Consider the following 21,544-nt stretch of genomic DNA (forward strand, 5'->3'; position numbering starts at 1 on the left):
AGACAAATCACAAAGAGAAACTATTTGGCTTATGCTCTGCCCAGTCTGGAGTTATTTAGCAATTCAAATTTCAACCTGACTTTCATTTTCATATTGCAATCATGTTAAGTGATATAAGTGTGTTTTTGGTGACCGTGCTGAGAGAAACCCTGGCAGTGAGAGAGAAGATGTGGTGAGACAGGAAATATCCAGTGTGAGCACTTCCAGCTTGACAGTACTTCCTTCTTCACTGAGTCAGTTGCAATTATGAATAAGATTGTTGATACACCCCTCTCTTCAGCGCTCCTTCAGAAATACCCCAAATTCATGGACGCCTTAAGCGACAGAAACAACTCAACTGGTCTAGCTGCAGGTGTGTGTGTGTGTGTGTGTGTGTGAGTGTGTGTGTGTGTGTGTGTGTGTGTGTGTGTGTGTGTGTGTGTGTGGAGTGAAAAGAGTGACAGGGCAAGTAAAAACTTTATGGAATTTGTTATGGTCCTCCAGGATTCCCCCCGGTAGTCCTGATGATATGTGGTATAGTTCCATAAAAGAGCACAGAGGAGGGATGAGAAACGTTATGCTGGCAAAGACATCTAATTCCAAGGTAAAGTAGAATAGAGCTCGGAGAGATGCTATACCCACGCTGCATGCTGTATTATATTAACTATGTACTACTTTAATGTAAAGTGTTTCAGGATCAAAAGTTTTAATACAACGGCATCTTGATTTATGAGCAAAGATGTGAATTCATACGGCACTAAATATTGTACTTGTCTCCAGAGCATGCTTACCCAAATTGTTATATTTTGACCATGAGGTACACTGTTTTGGTACTCGGGGTGCCCCCTATGGGTTGGGCTTAAAATGCGCTTGTAGGCCCATTCCCAACCCTGTCCCTGGAGATATCTCCCAGGAGGCATCATGATGGGACAAAGAGTTATAGTCAAGATTTGCTTGTCCATTGTCACTTTTTTATAATAATCTTATATAATCTTGTATAATGTGTATCTCAGGTTCTTTTCATTTTCATTTCATTTTCTTTTTACCATTTTCTGTAATTTGATCCCATGCTGTGTCCTTGACTTTTGATGAATTTCTGCCAAGTTTCATCCAAATTGAATTGAAACTCCCAGAGTTACCAAAGACAAACTGGCAAATAGACACCACTGATTAAAATACCTACTCGCTATCACATAGCACAGATCTAAGGTTTGCTGTATCGAGTAAAATATTATTTTAGTTTGCCAGGTAATATCCCCTTCTTGGTATTCAAATTTCACTGCTATCATGGTGCAGCTCTGTTTTGAATGGGCGCGGTGGCTGAGGCTGCAGCTGGTAGAAGCAGAGGAAGAGCCAGAGGTGCAACTGGTTCACCAGCCTGACCAGCACCAACGCCCCCTGTTGCTGATTTGCTGGAATAGCATGTTGTGGCTCAGTCCGAGCTATTTTGATTCCAATTTCCTGAGCCAGGGGTGTGTACATGTACAGGATTTTTTATTTTTTTCAGAGCAGCCACAGAATTGACAACTAGCAGTTCATGTGGAGATGCTTACAATAGCTGACTACACCTCTAAGCACTTGGGTTTCAAAATGCCTGCGAGATCAAATCAAGGTTGACCCAGACTGACCTCACACAGTGACCACAAACAATGCACTCAAACTCACACATGCATATATATTTTCACATGACATGAGACTTCAAACTCATAAAAATCACAGACCTAACTCAGTGCAGAGAAATATGTTAGTAAGCAGGGAGCGAATACACCAACATGTTGTCTTTATAAACCGGAGTCTGTCTCTCCAGGGAGCAGTGGACAGTCCAGCAACCAGTTCCATTTCAGAAAGGCCAAACGATGATGGGAGGAACAACATACCATCAGTTGCTAGAAAACAGCAGAGAAAAAGCCCCTTCTGTACCCTCTGGTGAGTACATTTAACAATGCGAGATGTAACAATAGTGTAAAAACATACAGAGCACATGACTTGTATCAGAAATGTATGTCCACATGTGTTTTTAATCACTGTCAAAAAGCCTTGGGTGAAGCATAATCAAATTATTTCCTGATCCCAAACCAATCAGAGGGAAACACGCAGTGAAAAGGCAAACAGTATCTCAAGTTAATCCTACGTTTAGCCCAGATTAATTGACAGCTGTACAACATTTGAGAAGGGAGAGAGAGACAGAGAGACAGAGAGGGAGAGAGAGCAGGATAACTGAGAGCTGTGTAACTCACACAAACACACAGCTAAGGCAGAAGTGGACAGGGCAACTTTTTTCTCAAGTCAACATATTTAACTATGCCTTGTTTTTAATATAAAAAATAGTATAAGACGGACGGACGTCGCAGCTCATCCTACAGTAGATGAAACTTTTAAAAGTCTTTGACTCTGACATCCACTGTTAGTGTAAAAAAAAAAGTTAGGAAGCTTTGTGGAAACCTAAAATTATTGTCCTTTTTTGGTCAGCACGAGGGCAGGATACCTACATACTGTACCTCAATAACACGTTCCATGACTGCACTTTACTGCTATGTGCGTACTTTGGCATCATTCAGCATCGCAGGCCCCAAAACGGCTAACTGTTTATTACTCGCTTGCCACTAAAGGTCACCTGAGGTGGCAGTGAAACAACGGTAGCCACTGACAGAATTATTCATGTGCTGCACAGACACAGAGTAAATTGTGAAAACAGAAAGTTGCAACATCAATATTAGAAAGATATTAGATCATATAAAATATCCACTAGCCGTGCCAGAGAACGACAGGTATTTTTTAGGGGAATTATTATCATTTTTATTAAAATGTTGACTGTGGTTGCACCAATTTATCATTTAAGTATTCTTTTTTTCCCAAAAATAAATAAAGTTAAATTATGAGGACATCTACCTTAGATGTTTATTATAACACTGTGCTAATAATGACAATAGGAATTCTTATCAAAGCTATGGAATGAGAAATTGAGAGTAATATGAATATTATTAGTTACAGGAGTTCTAATTCTAATCAGATAATTTCAATAAGAATAATAGCCTCATAGTGATAATAATAATAACAGACTTGTATTTCTTCAGAATGCAGTTAAAGGATTTAATATTTACACTTTCTATCCTCCACTCCTGTTCATGACTGCGCTTGGCTTTCTGATGACATGTCTGCCGACTGTCCCCTCCGAGATCAAAGTCACAACTGAGATGGCAACCACATATTCTCTCTTATAATTGTTCTAAACCAAAAAACTGAAAAAACACACACACACACACACACACACACACACACACACGCGGGTACAGGCTACATTTGACCAACGGCAGTCCCGCTGAATCCCCTTCCAATGAAGTCCCCACCCATCTAAATCAGCTTTCAATCGGTCATTCATAAAGTTGAGCAGACAAATTTCGTCCGCCTGCAGGACCAGCAGAAATAATGCATCCCCAAAAAAATGTGTCCATGTTTCTGCCATTAACTCCCCTGCTACTGAAAGTCATTACGCGCCGTATTTCTGCGTAAAATGCAACTTAAGTGCTTTACAAAAATACCTACTTGCACCCAGGAAACAGTCCGTTAACCTTCTGAAACAGCTTGTTGAAGACGGACCATCTTCCATGTCGGATTGTGAGCGCAAAGGGGGGAGAGGAGCCTCGGAGAAGAGTGCGCCTCTGCAGCAGCAACTTGGTGCGCCTGGGCGACAAAATACAACAACAAAAAAAGAAAAGAAAAAAGAAAAACTATTCCAGGACGCGTCGATGTGATGGTGGTGTCCTCGGTGCTCACGGTTCAGGAAGGGCAAGAAGAGCAGTGCGCGGCCCCAACCACCACCACCGCCCCCCCTCCGCCACCGCTATGACCCAGCACCGCTGGCCGAGGTGTAGCTACAGTCGGTCCGCCTCCTCGGCGCGCTGGCTCCGCTGTGCTGGATGTTCAGCAGCAGACTGGAGGAGCGGAGGCGACGCTGCATAGACACAGAGCGATGGGAGTGTAAACACACACACACACACACACACACACACACACACACACACACACACACACACACACACACACACACGCACACACACCAGCACACACACATGCACGCGCACGCACGCACGCACGCAAGCATACACACACACACACACACGGAGAGAGAGGGAGAGACAGGAGCCAGCCAACGTCAAGTCAGCCACAACAACAAGTCACGACTTCCCTTCAGATTCTCATAATAAAAGCCCCCAACAGCCAGAATGCTGTGTAAGGAGCCTTGTAAGAAATACTATATTTAAAATGTTTTTTGATATAGTAAGTAGATTAAACAATAAGTTATCAAAGTCATGCTGTTTAATCTGCTTACATGTTATAGGGCCTATGGCTTATGCCGACATTCTATTACAACAAATGGTAAATTGAATTTGAAATTTTTTTCCCAGTATTATTCAAGAACTCGAGTTTGCTACAAGTCCCATTCACTCATTCATGAACACAATCAATCAGCAATATGCCACATCATTCATACTGTCGCCACAGCCTTCAGAGAAATTTGGGGTTCAGTAAATTGCCCAAGGACACTTCAGAATGCAGAACGGAGGAACCAGGGATCAAACCACCAGCCTTCTGGTGAGTGGACGACCCGCTCAACCCCCACGGCCACAGCCACCACCAACTATAATGACAGAGTGCTTAAATCATATCTTATATTCAAATAGAATTAACTGGTTATCATTACTATCAATGTAATATGATATGATACAGCCAGTAAACTTTCTACTATAAAAAACGTATTTGTTTTATTCTGAAGGGTGAATTGTTGGTGTTTCCTGTGTTTTGCAGCACTTGACGTGTCTGGTCGACGGACTCCTCCTGACGCTGCTGGGCCGAGCTGCTGTTCCCGTTCCTCAATGTGTCTGCGTAAAAGGGGCCGAGCCTCCTGCGCTGCTGTTTCCCGACCCACCACTCACCCGTCAGGGAGGAGACGGACACATCAACGAAATGTGCTCGTGTAAAAATGAACAAATTAACATTACATTGTTTTAAGAACCTGGGTTTAAGCATCTTGGTGCCTCACTGATACGCCATTTGGCAAGGCACTGGTTTACTCCCTGGTCTTGGGGTGCCAGGTTCGAACCTGAGCAGAATGAGGGAATTGGAAGAAAAGAGACTGACACTGTACAAACCAAGTGTCTAATCCAGCTTGAAATTTCACATAAGGTTCCTAAGTAAAACAAGATTGTTCTTTCTGCCTCTTTCGACTGTTGATATTTCAGCTCCTGACCTGCGCAGAATTGAATTTACAAAAGGAATGTGTTCAACTGATTTATTTCACCGGGCCAGCTCAGTCGTACATTTACATAAATTATAATTGTAAATATCACATCGAATGGGAACAATAAAATAAATCAGGTATATACTTCAGCACAGGCCTAAAAGTCTGCAAAGACTACGCAGCTACAGTGAATCTGAAATATTTAGACTAGATGCTCTCACTTGAATAGAGGAGCTGAGTTATAATAATAATAATTATAATAATCATGATAATAATAATAGGCCTTTAAGGCCAAGGAATGCATCACCCCTCCTGTTTAGGAATAGCCATATTTACAGGACACTGGCAGAACAAAACAATCCAGACACTTGTGCCATAAACCTACATAACATACAGTTTATATAAAGATCTTGGTTTAGATTACTTGTAGGCTAGAATATACATGCGTGTAAATCTTCAATGTTTAAATAACCAATCTGCTTTTCTCTCTGTGTGAATAGTTAAAGTGAGGATCCCAAATGAAGTGAGCTCCCTGGTTTCACGTTGTGGATGTGTGCTATGTGTGTTATCAGCGCCCACAGAGAGCACCTGAACAGCCCTGAGAGTGCAACATGATACGCCATCAACTGTGCACACACACACACACACGGCCGTAGCATTACATACTGATCGTATCGAAAGAATGAGAGAGAGAGAGAGGTGTGGGAGCTTTTGTGTGTGACGTCAGCATGTGCGCTATCAATCTTTGGCATTCCTGCACTCTCGAGCAGCTGGTCTATTCAGAGGTCACGTATGTAACATAATGGATTCTTCCTGACACATTGTAAAAGCCCTTATATGTAGAAGCAACCTTAAGGAAACACATCAAGCAGCTGATGTCACATGTGTGATGCTGCCTTTTTGAGAGTATATCAATAAAAACATGTAGATTCAGCCATTTAGGTGACGTTAACATGCAAACCACAGTCAGCCTTTCATTTTAGGAGACATACAAATCCTTTAGATACCATTTTAATCTGATTTCTACTTCATCAATACTCTGAGCATTAATGAGCTTTATTTCTAAATCATGAAAGTAGTGATGATAAATTAAGGTTGTAAAAACGCCAGCAGACACAAGTGGCTCTGAGTGGATCACCGAGCTCACCTCCGTGCTTCCTCCCGGTTTGAGTTTGGACAGAGAGCAAACACTAAAACATTTCCAGCAAAGTTCGTGACTGGAACTTGATGAGCTTATGTGAGACGGTTATGGACGGAGAACTTAGAGGGAAGTGTGGTGGATCACAAGGGGTGCCACAACTCTGTCTGTAACCCACCGGTGAACCCATCTGATCTGTGGCTCTGCAGAGGGGCAGAACTATCCCATAATTATCACACAGCGGGAAGTGAGTGGCCAGCTGGACCTGTCGAATTAAATCCACATACAGTATATATTTGAATGAGTCCATGTGGTTGAAGACAAAGCTCCGATAGACAAAATGAAGACATGCATGAGTTGTAATGTATGAGAATATAATGGTAATTTCAATTCGTACACCATTATGTGAATTCTGTTTAAATGTTAATATACTGTATATGAGACATACCTCAGACTCATGGTTGGGTAAAAATACAAAAGCAACAGAATGATCCCAGCAAATCTCGAGCTGTCAGATGTTTCCTGTGCTATTTTTAGCGAGCTGCATTTTGTTAAGGACACACTGCTGCGCTGGTTTAAGGACTAGTTTAGAAAATCTTCCTCTTACCCTGATATCGTAGGATTGTTTTGAATAAGTTTACAATTACTTTTAATTTGAAAGTGTTGTAACTATATATTTAATATAGCGATGCAGCTTCTCCATTGATATTAGGACAATTCATTCTGGATCTCCTGACATTAAAACACTGAAACACATAATTTGTCCTGGGCAGTGAGGGAAGACATCTTAACATTTTTATTTAAGTAAAAGTGGAAATACCATGTTGTAAAATGACTGTGTTATTGTTGTGACTGAAATGTACATATTAGCTCTTTTATTGTTACTGATGCACCAACGCAAAAGCAGCATTTTACTGTTGCAACTGCATGAGATAAAGCTGTATTTGACCATTTTGACACTAAAGATTAATTTCGTCAAAGATTCATTTGTTGATAATTAAGTTGAATTGTGCAAATGATTGTTGTCTTCAAGCAATCCCCCAAATTATGAATTTTAATAAAAGGGAAATTAGCATTTGGGAAGCTGGAAACATGTCAGGTCCAATTTCAATTACCATTGGATTACAATTTCTAAGAGAGCATCATATTTTATAAATTCAGCAGGTATTTTTAGTGTAGAAACCTTAATTTGCAAGGTCATTATTTACTATAGCTCTCGAATCAATTTAGTAAATAGGTAAAATTTCTTTCAAATATAAGCATAATGTTGCTGACACACCTCAATTGTACTTACAGTACTTATACTTAAAATATACTTGTTTTTGTTTATTGAGCTGGGCAGAGGTTAATATGGAAATGAATTGCTCATAGGCACAGGTCAGCAGATGGATTTTGTGGCTACTGTGCGTCACAGTATCTTTTTATTAGTTCGGATACATTTGGAATAAATGAACTATAAGCACCACAAGACCCCAAGAAACTCTCAAAATGTCCGACAGGGTTCTCTGTAGCTTGATCTGTATGAATTTTGTATATCCTTTCTGTATGGAGTTTGGGCAGTGTGCATGTCAACATTATCCTGCCACCAAATCCCATATCCATCTGTGAATGGATAACATGTGTGTTACAGAGAAATTTATGGAAATCAAAAAGGTGATGTAAGAAGCTGAAATCTCCCCTGTCCTAATATGGAATGTGTGTGTGTGTCACATGCAACGGGCTCCTATGGCTGTTGATAGAAAAGTCCAGCTTTACAATTGTTCGCCGGGGGATCAACAGCTGACTGAGGAGCGAGGTGGTCGGCAGCCATGCTTAACTGTTCTCCCCTCTCGGCTGTTTTTAGCAAACCTCCTCCTGATGACTGCGGCCTCTGTCTCCTGACGTAAGAGCTGCACATCTTCAGACGTGTGTGCGTCCGTTCACATATGCACACACACACACACACACACACACACACACACACACACACACACACACACACACACACACACACACACACACACACACACACACACACACACACACACACACACACACGCACACACACACACAGATTTACCCCCTACCCCCACATTACAGACCTCATCCACTCAAGCACATTTCTCATTCAAGGCACTGTACGAGGTTTTTGCTCACTGCACACACACACGCTTCACACACACACACATGCCCCAGATGTAAGTGAAACGTTTACAGATCACATGCAAGCACACTTCAAACAGGACACAGGAGCATACTTACATCTATGTAGGCACAAACACACGTGCACACACACATACACGGACACGCACACTCACATCACATGCGGCAGACACACACCACAGAGACTTCCAGTCCCCTCCCCCAACTGAATAGTCTGTTCTGACAATCCACAGGACAGCCGGAGCATTGACGTCAGAGGCAGGCCCATGAAAATACAGGGTCCCTGGGGGGCTGAGGGAGTTATGCACATCTTCACAGCTTGGCTCGCAACTAGTTCAACAACCAGCGAGCGTATCGCTGCCTGTGTATGCTCCTATTTTGACAGAAAATGCAACAATTAAAAAAAAAGGAGCTCCACATTTACACAAAGCCCAGCATGAACAAATTTGCATGCGACTGCAGTGCGAACCATCTCAAATGTGACGTCAATGGACGTCACTGCACTGCGATCCATTAGGAGGAATGTGAGATAGGTGCATAATTTAGGTTAATGGAAATACAAATCACAGCACATCATTACCTGCCCTCTGTCGTCTTAGTAATTGCCATTTTGAATAACTGTTGTCAGACCACAGTATATTAGACGTACCCAGAGGAAAGGTTTGTTGCTCGCTCAGACATCCTCACGCTCCCAGGAGGAAATATGACATCTTTGTTTATCGCCCAATGTTCTCAACCTCTTTCTGTTTTTTTTTTCTTCCTCCTCTTTTTATAAGACATCATTAGGACACCAAAGCCATTAATCTCATTGTTCTCTCTCGTTCTCCTCCTCTCACCTTTTCTGACAGTGGCATATTATGTAACATGGTCAGTTTGTCCATAGCCAAATACAGTGTGTTTTGCATCGTCTTAGCTGTGAATAAAAAAGTGGTTTTCTAATTTGAACTTGAGTCTCACCCCACTTATTCATAGATTTCAGATATATGTGCTCACTATTTGTCTGCTGACAGTGTTTTACAGTATTCCCATCATTAGCTTGTAGCTTGCTAGCTTTATCAATCCTTTGTTGCATGTTGTTTCCCACATAAAATGACAAATAGGAAAATACAAGAAGTTTGAATACAGTGATTTTAAGGCTCAGGATTACATGTCTGCAAAAATGAATGGTTAATGGGTGTTGGATTATTAGAATCATGACCATCTTCATCGCCTGTTGGATTTATATAGTCCAGGATAAGTACATATGAGTCCTTTAAGAAAGTGTTAAAGGGATATGATCTGGGTCCACCATAACTGAAATGCATTTCCAAGAGGTTCAGCATCAGTGATGTTGGTCCTCACTCGACTTAAAGTATATCATTATGGCCGTCTAGTCTTGAACACTTGTTGGATTGAACCATAAAGAAAAGAGACATGTGACGCTTTTTCAGTTTAGTAAAAAAAAAGTTAAAAAGGCCAAATTCAATGGTAAAGGGAGCTTTGAGACAGAGGCTGAAAAGAGGAGCTGCAGCGTAGGACTGTATCAGGAAGGTGATGTGTTTTCTGAACATTAGAGCATCATAACCTTTTCAAGTGCTAACACAAATTATGAATCTGAGTATGAGAATAATACATCTCCTTTAAAACAGGTGATTCTTGGGAACTTTCAGTTGCCAAAGAGAAATGTTTCCTTACTTGTTGCAATAAAGTTGAATATATAAGTTCCTTATGAGATCAAAATGCAAACATTCAGCAATTTAAAGGTGATGCTCTATTCTATTTCTTTTAAATGGTATAACCAACACAATCTATTCCGTAGAATGTGCTCTATCCAAATGCTGGTGAATTATGAGGACAATTTTGAAACGCCTTCTCCTCCATATGGGAGTCCATCTAAACCTCTCCTCTGTGGATATGTTGAGTGGCCATTAATAAAGCTCCTCAGCTAACAACTGACTGTGGTAGTAGAGGCTTGTCAACAGGAAACATGCTGATCTGAAAGTTGCCTTTTATGGACTCAATGACGGTAACAGCGAAATTCTCAAGTAACCCGAGGAGGCTGAGGGTCCGAACTTTGAGGTTGAGCTGATTAATGAAACACAGCCCTGTTCTTTCCATTATGGTGTATTATATCGTATAGGCTTGTGCTGTCTGCTGTGCTTCGTCTGCAGTTATCTCAGACATACAACAACCTTGCTCCCATTTGCAGACTCTTTTGCAGCAGGCCTTTACAAATCCACCATCTACAGTGTGACAAGCCCCTTGCTAAAAGCTGTGCTGCAGTCTCTCTGCACAGCATGAATGGGAGCATGACAAGTAGCTGTTCGGGTTCCCAAAATGGTTGAGATGAGAGTTTTAGTACAAGGTAGGAGGGAATTTCAACATGCAGGATTATGGACAGAGTAACAGGTTAATGCAACCTATAATTGTTGAATAATAACAATTTATTATTTATAATATTTCGTGACAAAACTAGACACATGCTACTAATTACTGTATAGCACATCTCTGGTAAAGCTGAATGTTTCATTTTATTAGCAGACATGTTGTTCTGAATAATTAAGAGGAAAGGTTTCATCATATCATTGACCATTTATCTCTGCTCCATGGAGGTCAGAGGTCTGGGCAAACTGTAGCTCCCCTGGAAGCTGATGGGTAGCCTGTTATTGTGCATCACTGAAACCTGAAGCAGGTCACTCTAAACAGAAATAAAAACATTCCAATATCAGCAACATAGATTTGTAAGGCAGCCCACCGAGCAGAAGAGCATAGTCTGACTGCAAGATTACGCTTTTGCAACTTTAGAGGACGGCTAAAATCACTAATACCTACATTCAATGCATCAAACCCACTGTTAGCAGTTTATGTGGTGCAGGCTTCTCAAATGTACAACGGTGCTACAACTCTTGTAATATGATATCAAGCAAAAGAGAGAGAAAAAAATGTATTTGCCACATTTTCACAATTTCTCTTCACCAAATACAACTGTGAGTACAGTGTTAGTTTTGGAAATATTACATTGTCTGTTTAAATTATTTTTAGTTAATTTGTCAACAGAAACAATGTGAATTAGAAAAATAACCAACAGGAATACATTTCATTATTTGACATTATTATTATTATTATAAGAGTATATTTGTTTATCAGCTTGGACCTACATTACCATCTTATATGGGATTAATTGTGTTTGCACGTCTAACCCATTTGGTAAACCCATATGGGTGTTGCCCATTCTCAGCCTATCCAACTATTTCCATTAGTGATTCAACTGGGACCCACAAAGGGAGACCACTTGGCCGATATGGGACCTACCCGGAACTCATACATCAATTACCTATTTATATACTACCTTGGACCCATCAGTCTATATGGGATTGTGTTTTTACATTTCTAACCCATTTGGTAAACCCAAATTAGTCCCATTTGCATTGCCCATTCTGAGCTCATGCACTCATCTGTTAGAGCCAAGTGGGCACCAAATGAGATGCCCATTTTAGGCCGATACCCACTTGGTGCCCATGTAGCCCCAGACAAAACCATGTGGGGCCCATATTGACATGTTGGCTGGGACTTTACACAACAGTTGAGCTTGAGGGTTGTTACGAGAGAGGATGGAGTTGATTAGCACTAAGTTATTATGCTAGCAGTTATTCAACACAATACATAAACTATGTATTTGACATAACTACATTACAGCTATTTCTTAACACTCTGAAACAAAGTACTTACTTACTATTTTGTTCTTTTCAGTTTTTCAGAATGTGGCTTATGTATCCACTGTATGCATTTTCTCTTTTCTTGTGGTAGGGGGCGACACTCCAACTTTCTGGTGGTAAGCTGTTGGCCAATTCTTACACATTGGCTCTTTAATGTGGCCATTTAACCAATCTAATGCTTTCACTGTGGCTCAGTTTGATTCAGACCTCAACTGCACAAATAAATTCAAAAGGAAAGAGAATTTACTTGGATAATATTACGCATTAAATGAAAGAAATGCTGATAAGGTTCTTATCAATGCACAAGAGAAAACAGAAAGTACGTCCAGAGAGCACATAATGGACGGGGGGGCAGATATGTGACGTTGAGCTGTGCGGAGCGCTGCAGTGGAGGGAGCCGCAGAAAGCGCATGAATAAAAAAACCAACATTTAAATAGGTGGAAAAAAACGTGATGAAAGAAGTCTACAGGGGTGGGGAGGGGGTGGTGGGTGTATCTGCGTCAGAGCTGGAGCCAATGAAGTCAGAGACGGGGCAGGCTGAAGCAGGAGATGCTGTTACTGCCACTCACAGCACCCGCCTGGGCCTCATGTCCTCTACGTCACAGAGCTGGCACAAATTATGCCTGCCTGAGTGTTTGTCAGACACACACACACACACACACACACACACACACACACACACACACACACACACACACACACACACACACACACACACACACACACACACACACAGTAAAATGTAATTTATGTGCATCACACACATATACCACAGCATTCACAACATTTAAATTAGCGCGTATACATGTATTTTATTTCACCTCAAGTATAACAAATATTTCGTTTTGAATTCATATTTCTGAAAAAATACAGAGCTGAAAATAAATGGAAACTAATTTTTTTCTCATAAATCAGCAGTTTTTTCTATACATTATTCTTTGCACCTTATATAACGCAAGCTGTGTAACGTAAACGTATCTAAATAAATCTAGCATGTAGCCTAATGGCCAAATGGCTTTCTTCAGTCAGTATCAGAGGATGAATGGCAAGATTAATTTATATTATACATTAAATAGAATGTTTTAAGATTAGTTCTGAAGGGTATTTAAACGTTAAGGGATTGATTATGGATTTCCCCCTTAAATAAATATAGATTTGCTTTAGTAATTTGATAATAAAAGCCTGAAAAAGCTGACAAATTAAAAACCATTATTTCATTCTTAAATGTAGAAACTAATTCACAAAAACATATTCACACACACACACACACACACACACGCAGCTCTCTCATATGCAAATCCTGGTTATTTAGATTAACGGGCAGTGTTTCTGTTGGCACCACTTCTGACCCAGATTATCACATCCGTATTTCTAGAGGATGATAACGATGATGAGCATGTGGTCAGAGGTCTGTTGGGAGGTGGGGGATGAGAACGAAAAAAAAAGAAAACAAACAGTGCTTATTTGCTCTGCTGACGTCACGCGCTCGTGTAAAACGCTTCACTGTGCAATCTTGTAAAACTGCAGGCAAGGCAGGAGGTCAGACGTGTGTCTTCAGATGTGCACATGAAGGCATCATGGGTTTAGCACACATGTATAAAACACGCACACACACACACACACAGGTGCAAATGTAAAACCATAATGGAAATGTGAAAATATGAATTCTATTGTTTCTGCATTTTATTCATATTTGTTCTCATCAGGGACATTAAGCTTTCCCCCACAGGTCAACCAGTGTGATGATGTTTCTCAAAATGATTTATAATCACATTCAGTTTTTTTCCTTTTTCTTTTGTGCTTCTGACGCTGCTACAAAAAGCTCTGCTGGCGGGAGTCACATCGTTCAGGTGATGACGCAAGCAGGAGACATGAGCCATGACCTCATCAGCTCCCCATCAAACCATCACTCTGCTCTCCACCTCCCACACAAACTCTCTTTCTCTCTCTCGCACACACACACAGACACACACAACAATGATGAGTTACTACTGTTTTTCAAAAAAGGCGAACACCCTGCTTCAGTGCGAGCACTCTGCTTGTTAAGCACACGTGTGCTGATGTCTGAGCTGGCGTGCACACAGAGTCCTGGTCAAAAAAGGCCTTTCAAGCAGCGAACACACAGCCTGTCGGAGTGTGCTTCTTGTGACGCTGCACGGTGTGTGTGCAGTGAGACTCACGCATCACATGTGAACACACATAATCTGCAGCACAACAGTACAGTTCATTTTCGCGCATGTTGATTTTATTTTTCCACTGACCATTGAATATTTGATTTCAATTATATTTCAAAAATATAAATTAATCCCAGTGCAATTAAATTATTTTTACCAATAACCAAATTAAACAAAAATATATAAAAAGAATTTACTAAGAAATTAGGCTTGAATGATTTGGAATAAACTAGTTTAATACTCAATAAGGAACAAAGAGAGAGAGAGAGAGAGAGAGAGAGATCAAGCTCCATATTGAGCTCAAAGAATTTGGGGAGTGGCCGGGGGCTGGGGGGTGGCTGTAGCTGGGCGCCTGCAGCCCTCATCAGAAGCCAAACAAAGTCATGAATCATAGGTGGGAAATCATGGAGCTGACGTACGGGGCCTGTCAATCTCTCAGAACAGGTCGAGACGGCCCAGCAGCCAGGTGTCAGGTCTGCGTGTTTACTGATAACACATGGACACAATCCATTCATGAAGGAAACACGCACACACACGCACACACACGCACACACACACACACACACGCACGCACGCACGCACGCACGCACGCACGCACGCACGCACGCACGCACGCACGCACGCACACACACGCACACGCACACACACACACACACACACACACACACACACACACACACACACACACACACACACACACACACGAGCCACGTCCTTACACAATTGATGCTCGATATTCCAAGAATCATATTTTTTCCGTTTTTTTTGTATTTTATAATCCAACAGTTCAGCCCTGCAATCGAACTGAAACTGTGACAATGATAACCTCTGTGTGATGTAACAACAATAATTTCACTCGTTCAGTGACTTAATCAGTGGAATTATTTTCTTTTTTCTACCTTCTCCTAATTCCTAGAAGAAAGACCATGAAACCTCTTTTGAAATAAGAGGATGATACAAAACTACAATTTTGTGGAACATTTCAGCTGCTATTTCCAAGTATACAAATAATAAATAATTGATTAAAATATGAATGAGAATGACATTCAGAGTGGTGGTTGGCACCACCATGGTGAATTTCTCTGATGCCGCTCCCTGCATTTCATCTTTATACTTTAGCCCCACCTAGTGTCAATTGGTTTGTTTGCATGTCTGATTACACTGAGGGAAGACCTCGTGTCAACGAGAGGTCAAAGGTCAATGTTACATTAAAATATTTAAAAAAAATTTAACAAATATGATTGTGTGAAGACATTTGGGATATTTATCTGATACATATCTTTGCGTGAACTACTGTGACCTGTAATGCTCATTAAGATCACTAGGTGATGTTCTAGTACAAGGTGAGCTTGTTCCAAACAGTCTGCAGCTCAGGCCTCACAGATTCTGCACTAAGTTGTGTTTGAGCAGAATATGGATGAAGATGTGTGTGTGTGTGTGTGTGTGTATGTGCGCATGTCTTTCTGTAGTTATGAGGGCAAATTTTTGTTCAATACCATCATTGTGAGGACATTTTGACTGCTGTTTAAGGGTTTAGACTTTAGGGTTAGAATTAGAATTAGAATTAGGTTTAGGTTAGGGTGTGTGAGAGGCTGCACGCAGTTTATTCACTAAGGGCTCTGTGGCGTCTTTAATGGCAAATGGCAAATGGCCCTGTGAACGTCCTTTTTAGCGTATTGTTAATGAGATGAGATGGGAGCGCCATAATTGTTACAGGTGGGAGGATACATGGCAACTATTTGCTCTGAAGGCCTAGCAAGAAAAAGAAAGATGACACAGTCAAAGGTTTATCCTGCCAGTCACCGTATACTACCTTTATAAACTTCAGGATTAAGTTGAGCTATGTTACAGACGCTTTTTGTGTAAATTTTGGTTTAAGTTGAATAATACAATTTTTGACTATTCTATGAATAATATCGCAATAGAAAGCCTTTATTTTCATCAAGATCGATGAATAACTTGCTGAGAAATATAATAAAAATAAAAAACGCCCTATAGCTCATAATGTCGAAGTAGTGAAAACAGAAAAAACCTTCCTGGATCTGCCCCTTTGTCTGGATCCAATCCAACATTTAATGAATTAGTTCTCAGTTCATGTCCCATGCTTACAACTCATGTTCAAACGTTTAATAAGGTGGGTGTGTATTATAGATGATTGTGGAGAGGGTGGTATGTCACGTGGTGTAAGTCACATGATTGGAGCAGTGCATCTCGAGTTGGCTGCCTGACCCGGCTCGCAGGCGTCGCTCCATTTCTGTTTGTTTTTTTAAATGATCCTGCTAATAAAAAAGCAAACAAACCAACAAACAAACAAACTAAAAGATGTGTGAAAACATAACCTCTTTGGCGAAGGTAATACCTCTGCAGTTCCAACAGTACTTAGAAACATTTTCGTGTCTTTCAGCAAATTATTTTGATTTCACGACACACAACTTTACAAATTTGATTCCTTTCTCACTCCTGAGCTGTAGCAGCTGTTTTGCAGAAGAGCAGTGATGAATCAATGTACGCAGCAGACAGACATATTTAGAGACTAGCTGTTTTACATAGTGGAGCATTCAGCAGCTCAAGAGCCACATATTTCCCTCAGGAGCTTGTGGAGACCAAAGCGGAGCAAAAAGGAGAGGGAATATTGAGCTTGCATTTAATGGGCTGCCAAGAACATGAATCCAAATGAACACTTAAGGTACTTTGTATCTACTGAATGTGTAAACAGGGAAGTCACTGCAACATGCTTTAAGTTATGATAGTATGTCACAGTTGTGTTTTCAGGCAGTTCTCCACAAAGGCTGCATTACATTAACCAGGCAGTTCAGTTGAGAAGAAATACTTAATTTGTCTTTTACATGTTTTGATTCTTATTTATATATGGTTATATGTAAGAAAAACTACAACTGGAAATATCGTCATATTTGCTGTATATCAGTGTCGATCCAGGGCTCCATGCACCAAAAAGTGCCAGGACATCAGTGTTTAAGTGAGCGGAACGATCTGGATTCATGATCCGACATCATCGATTCATAACTAAATACATGTGATCGTCAGTTTGTGTGTGAAGAGTGAAAGAGACGAGCAGACACACCCACACCCACACACACACTCCTCCTCTAGAGGAAACGCTGTAATACATACAATACAAAGCTAAAAGCTCATCTAAATCATGGCCATCCCATCTCGTTTACTGAGCTGGTAACATATATTCAGTGTCAAATGGTTTTGTATTTATTCAAGAACAATTTTTGTTGACAGAGCCAGATAGTATATTTTATTTATTGTTTTGGTAGTGTGTGGTTTATTTTGTTTATGTTTTATTCATTTAGGATATTTTAACATTTTTAATTGTAATTAAAATGTCAGACTGAATATTCTTAAGAATTAAAAGTTCATTGCTCATTCAAAGGGTGAACTTGCATGATTATGCTGTAATGTTATCATTCTACCAGTGGTATAAAATGGTTTAAAAATGATGACAATAATATAATTTATCACAATAATTTCTGGAACAAAATATTGTCGAACTAAATTTGTTGTCGTGACATGTCTACCTTAATATTTTTTTAAATGCACCAAGTTAGAGGTTTCCTCGTTCAGTTTACAGCTTTAGTTCTCTGAGAATCTTTTTTATATCCAAGCAGAATTGGTATTGTACAATGAAATATCCTAAACTGAACTGGAAATCAAATCTATACCATGTGAACCGGAAGCAAATCTTTTTGGGAAATCAGTGGTGATACCCAGCCCCAGTTAAGAAATCACCAATGTTTATGTGAACTGTCAAGAAAAAGTATAATAGGTGTATTATTGTTATTATAATAGGTGACCGGAAAAGGCGCAGTGAAAAATTGTAGGTGCACTTAATTTATGTGTTGGTGCACCTAAATGAAAAAGTTAGGCGCACCAGTGCAACCAATGTAAAATGTTAGTCACAGAATATCCAACTAATTTCTTTCATTTTTATTCCACCAGAAACAATGTGGAAACATTTAATTAGCAACACATTTGGAAATCAAGCCTTCTGTCTTTGTTTTCATGCGTGTCCTACTGTGAGGGGAGAGATCTGGTCATTTGCACAGCTGAAGGCTGTTGACCAGCTGCAGTGGTGACTGGTGGGCGGCTGAGGGCCCCAGGAGTGGCCCTGTAATCGACAGGTCCAGGCTGCACCAAGAGGCCAGACAAAAAGACGCTTTGTGGTCCTGATATGAATCTCAATGCCCCTGGTTCTAAACCTCCTCTTGTGGCCTCGCCGTGGACATCTGAGCGAGTAAAAACGATCTCCATGAGAAAATACGAGCTCCAACACTCAGGGGGATGGAGCAGCGACAGTGGCAGCACCATACTGACATGGCACTAATTTTCAGATTCTGTTCATGATACACACATGCATCATGGATTTATTGTCTGCTTTTTGTAACAACAGCCACAAGTAACTGTAACCCAAAACTGTTTAGCATCAATTTTATTTGAAGATAGTGTCATTTATATTTAGCCGACTGAGGATAGTTAAGAGCCAGCATGTGTCAACCTGAAACAGAAGCAGATGAACAAAATATAATGCACTACTGCCCAATGTTGAAAAAAATTGAAAAATAAAGTATATTCTCTCTGGCAAAAACTACTGTTCTATTAATTCTATCAATTATTCTACATATTTTTATTGCTTTGACAAGACACGCGTGTGTACTGCAGTGTATTGAGCCTGTATTAAAGCTTGCATGACCAAATCTTGAGTGGGAGGGATTCAGTGGGTGTGTACCCCCTACGTAGTCACATATGCCAGGCACAGTCGGGGGGAAGGAAGTGCCCGGCTCTCCTTCTGCGTTAGCCAAGGGAAACTCTCATTTATGATGTGGGCCAAAAAAGGTTTGGAGCCAAAGACTGTGATGCAAACAGGTCAGATGTTCAGCGCAAATATACAAGTATTTAAAAATGTAAAAATCCCTAATATCTCATTCTGGAGCAAGAGTTTTTCAGGATAACCCAACGCAAACACGGCTAAAACACTGTGGATTGGTGAAAACTATACGGATGAAATAGTCCTCGTGACAACTGAGCAACAAACAAATTCCATTTCACCTCTATTGTCAAGTGGGTGGAGGCAGAGATCTCACAGATGGATATCTCAAAACCTGGGCAAGTAAAAGCATAACCGTCTGCATGCCTTGATATTAGAAGTGAGGAAATAAATGTGGAAGCATAACGTGGCATAAAACAAGAGTGAATTCCGCAAGTTTCAGACATAAGATGGTTGTAGTATTAAAAAAAATAGATAAAGAAAAGCAGAGATTAAATGATGGACAGTATTGTATGATTGGGGGATATTATTCTCTGAAGCTGAACATGACAAATGCTGCTTCATGATCATGATACTGGATTTCAAACTTGAGTAATGGGATGCAGAGGAAACGCCACACGTCTAACCCCTCACGTAAGCCGTTTCCATTGCTGCAGCACTATTCATGCAAACCAGCACGACTCTCTGCTTGAAGGTGATGTTGTTCTTGGCCTTGAACTTACAACTCCTATCATGCGTCCGCCAGCATAATAGCAGCCACGTTGCCGATCGAGCTGTTTCAAAAGCTACCCCTTGAAAAAGGAGGAATGCGTGAATTTCAAAAAATAAAAAAAGGACAAGCTGAACCGGTGTTTTCAGCGACACAACCAGGGATGCAGCAGAAGAAACCAAACCCAGCTGCGACTCGGTTTGGCCACGTAAATCATCAATATGCAAACAAAGGGTATACGTCAGAGACGGCTGTAAGTTACATGAGAACGCATGGGGCTTTGAGGAAAGCAAAGCAAAACATTCCATAAGACAGGACCGATTTTTTTCTTTAACATCCAAAGATCATGCAACATATTTATTTTACACTAAGTCAATGTTATCATCCCCATGACTGGATTAGTTCTTCTAGGTGCCCCCAGGGTGTTCAATGTCAAGGAGATTGGACCTGCAATGACACAGTTTGTTACACTCACTGGTCTCATTTAGCGTTTCATGATGAATAATGAGTAAAAAATAACTTCTACTCAAGCATCCCAATCAGTCACATGGCCAGAGGGGTAAGGAGTGGCACAGGCCCCCCTTTCCTGAACCCCCTCTATAACAGAGTCAGATGGAGGGATTACAGAACAGGCCTATCCAGTAAAGACCTATGTACACTGGACTGAACCTCTGTATGAAGGGACTTTTAATGCCTGGAGTCAATTGAGTGACCACAAAGAGACAGATTTACCAAATAGAGACGCAAAACAACCACAAAGAGACAGAATTACAATATAGAGACGCCAAACAACTACAAGGAGACATAAAACAACAAGGAAGAGACATACAATGACCAGAAAGACACACAAAGCGACCACAAAATGACCACAAAGAGACACAAAACAACTTTAGACACAAAACGACCACAAAGAGACACAAAATGATCTCAAACAGATGCAAGACACATAGAGACACAAAACAGTTTTGTGGAACAATTGGTAAATGCAGCTGTGAGTTGTCCCACAAACAACCAATAATAAAACAACATAAAACAACTACAAGGAGACATAAAACGACCACTGTGATACACAAAAAGACGACAGAGACAAACAAAACAACCACAAAGAGACACAAAATGACTACAAACGGATGCAAAGCAACAGCGACACAACAATGTGGAACACTTGGTATGTGCAACTGTGCCTGTCCCTCTGAACTCAGTGCACAGTGCATCAGCATATTAACTACAACAACCAAAGTCAAACTAGTATCAGCATTATACTAAATCAACAGGTCCTTCTTGGCCTGCACGATGACAGGTCGACAAACAACAAAAGCTTGAGTTCACCCAGATTCTTCTACTCTGGTGCCACACATTTCATTCAAGCACAACACTCTTCCCCTGCAGCTGAAAATGAAAGTATGTCCTGCAGCCAAACCTGCTGTCACACAAATGTGACTCCAGCAGAGATTATAAAAAAGTAATCCGCAGCAACACACAAGATCGTTTTCGAGGGATAAAAATACTTGTTTCAGTGGAGAGTTGATTGCATGGAAGCTTGGTGTCGTCACTGTGCAGGTTTAATAGTGAACGGATTCGTGGATTTAATACAGCAGCAGCAGCAGCAGCAGATATCAGGTCTTTGCAATAAAACTGTGGCTCCTGCAGGACTGAGAAGTTATAGGACTTGGTC

At 40.7% G+C, this 21,544-nt stretch overlaps 1 protein-coding gene across 3 annotated transcripts in view; it reads right to left on the reverse strand.

Moving 5' to 3' along the window:
- The window catches only part of pde10a (phosphodiesterase 10A), a 57,093-nt gene that overhangs the window by 35,355 nt on the left and 194 nt on the right, over positions 1–21,544 (reverse strand). For 2 of the 3 annotated variants that reach the window (XM_047342447.1, XM_047342446.1), the window contains exon 1: positions 3,523–3,906. The exons of the other annotated variant lie outside the window; for it this stretch is intronic. In XM_047342447.1, coding sequence (XP_047198403.1) covers positions 3,523–3,586 — 64 coding nt within the window. In that variant the 5' untranslated portion in view covers positions 3,587–3,906. Of the gene's footprint in view, positions 1–3,522; positions 3,907–21,544 lie in introns of those variants that run through there. 3 annotated transcript variants of the gene reach the window in all.

Source organism: Hippoglossus stenolepis, chromosome 12 (assembly GCF_022539355.2).
Source record: "Hippoglossus stenolepis isolate QCI-W04-F060 chromosome 12, HSTE1.2, whole genome shotgun sequence".
In the NCBI taxonomy this organism is placed as follows: domain Eukaryota; kingdom Metazoa; phylum Chordata; class Actinopteri; order Pleuronectiformes; family Pleuronectidae; genus Hippoglossus; species Hippoglossus stenolepis.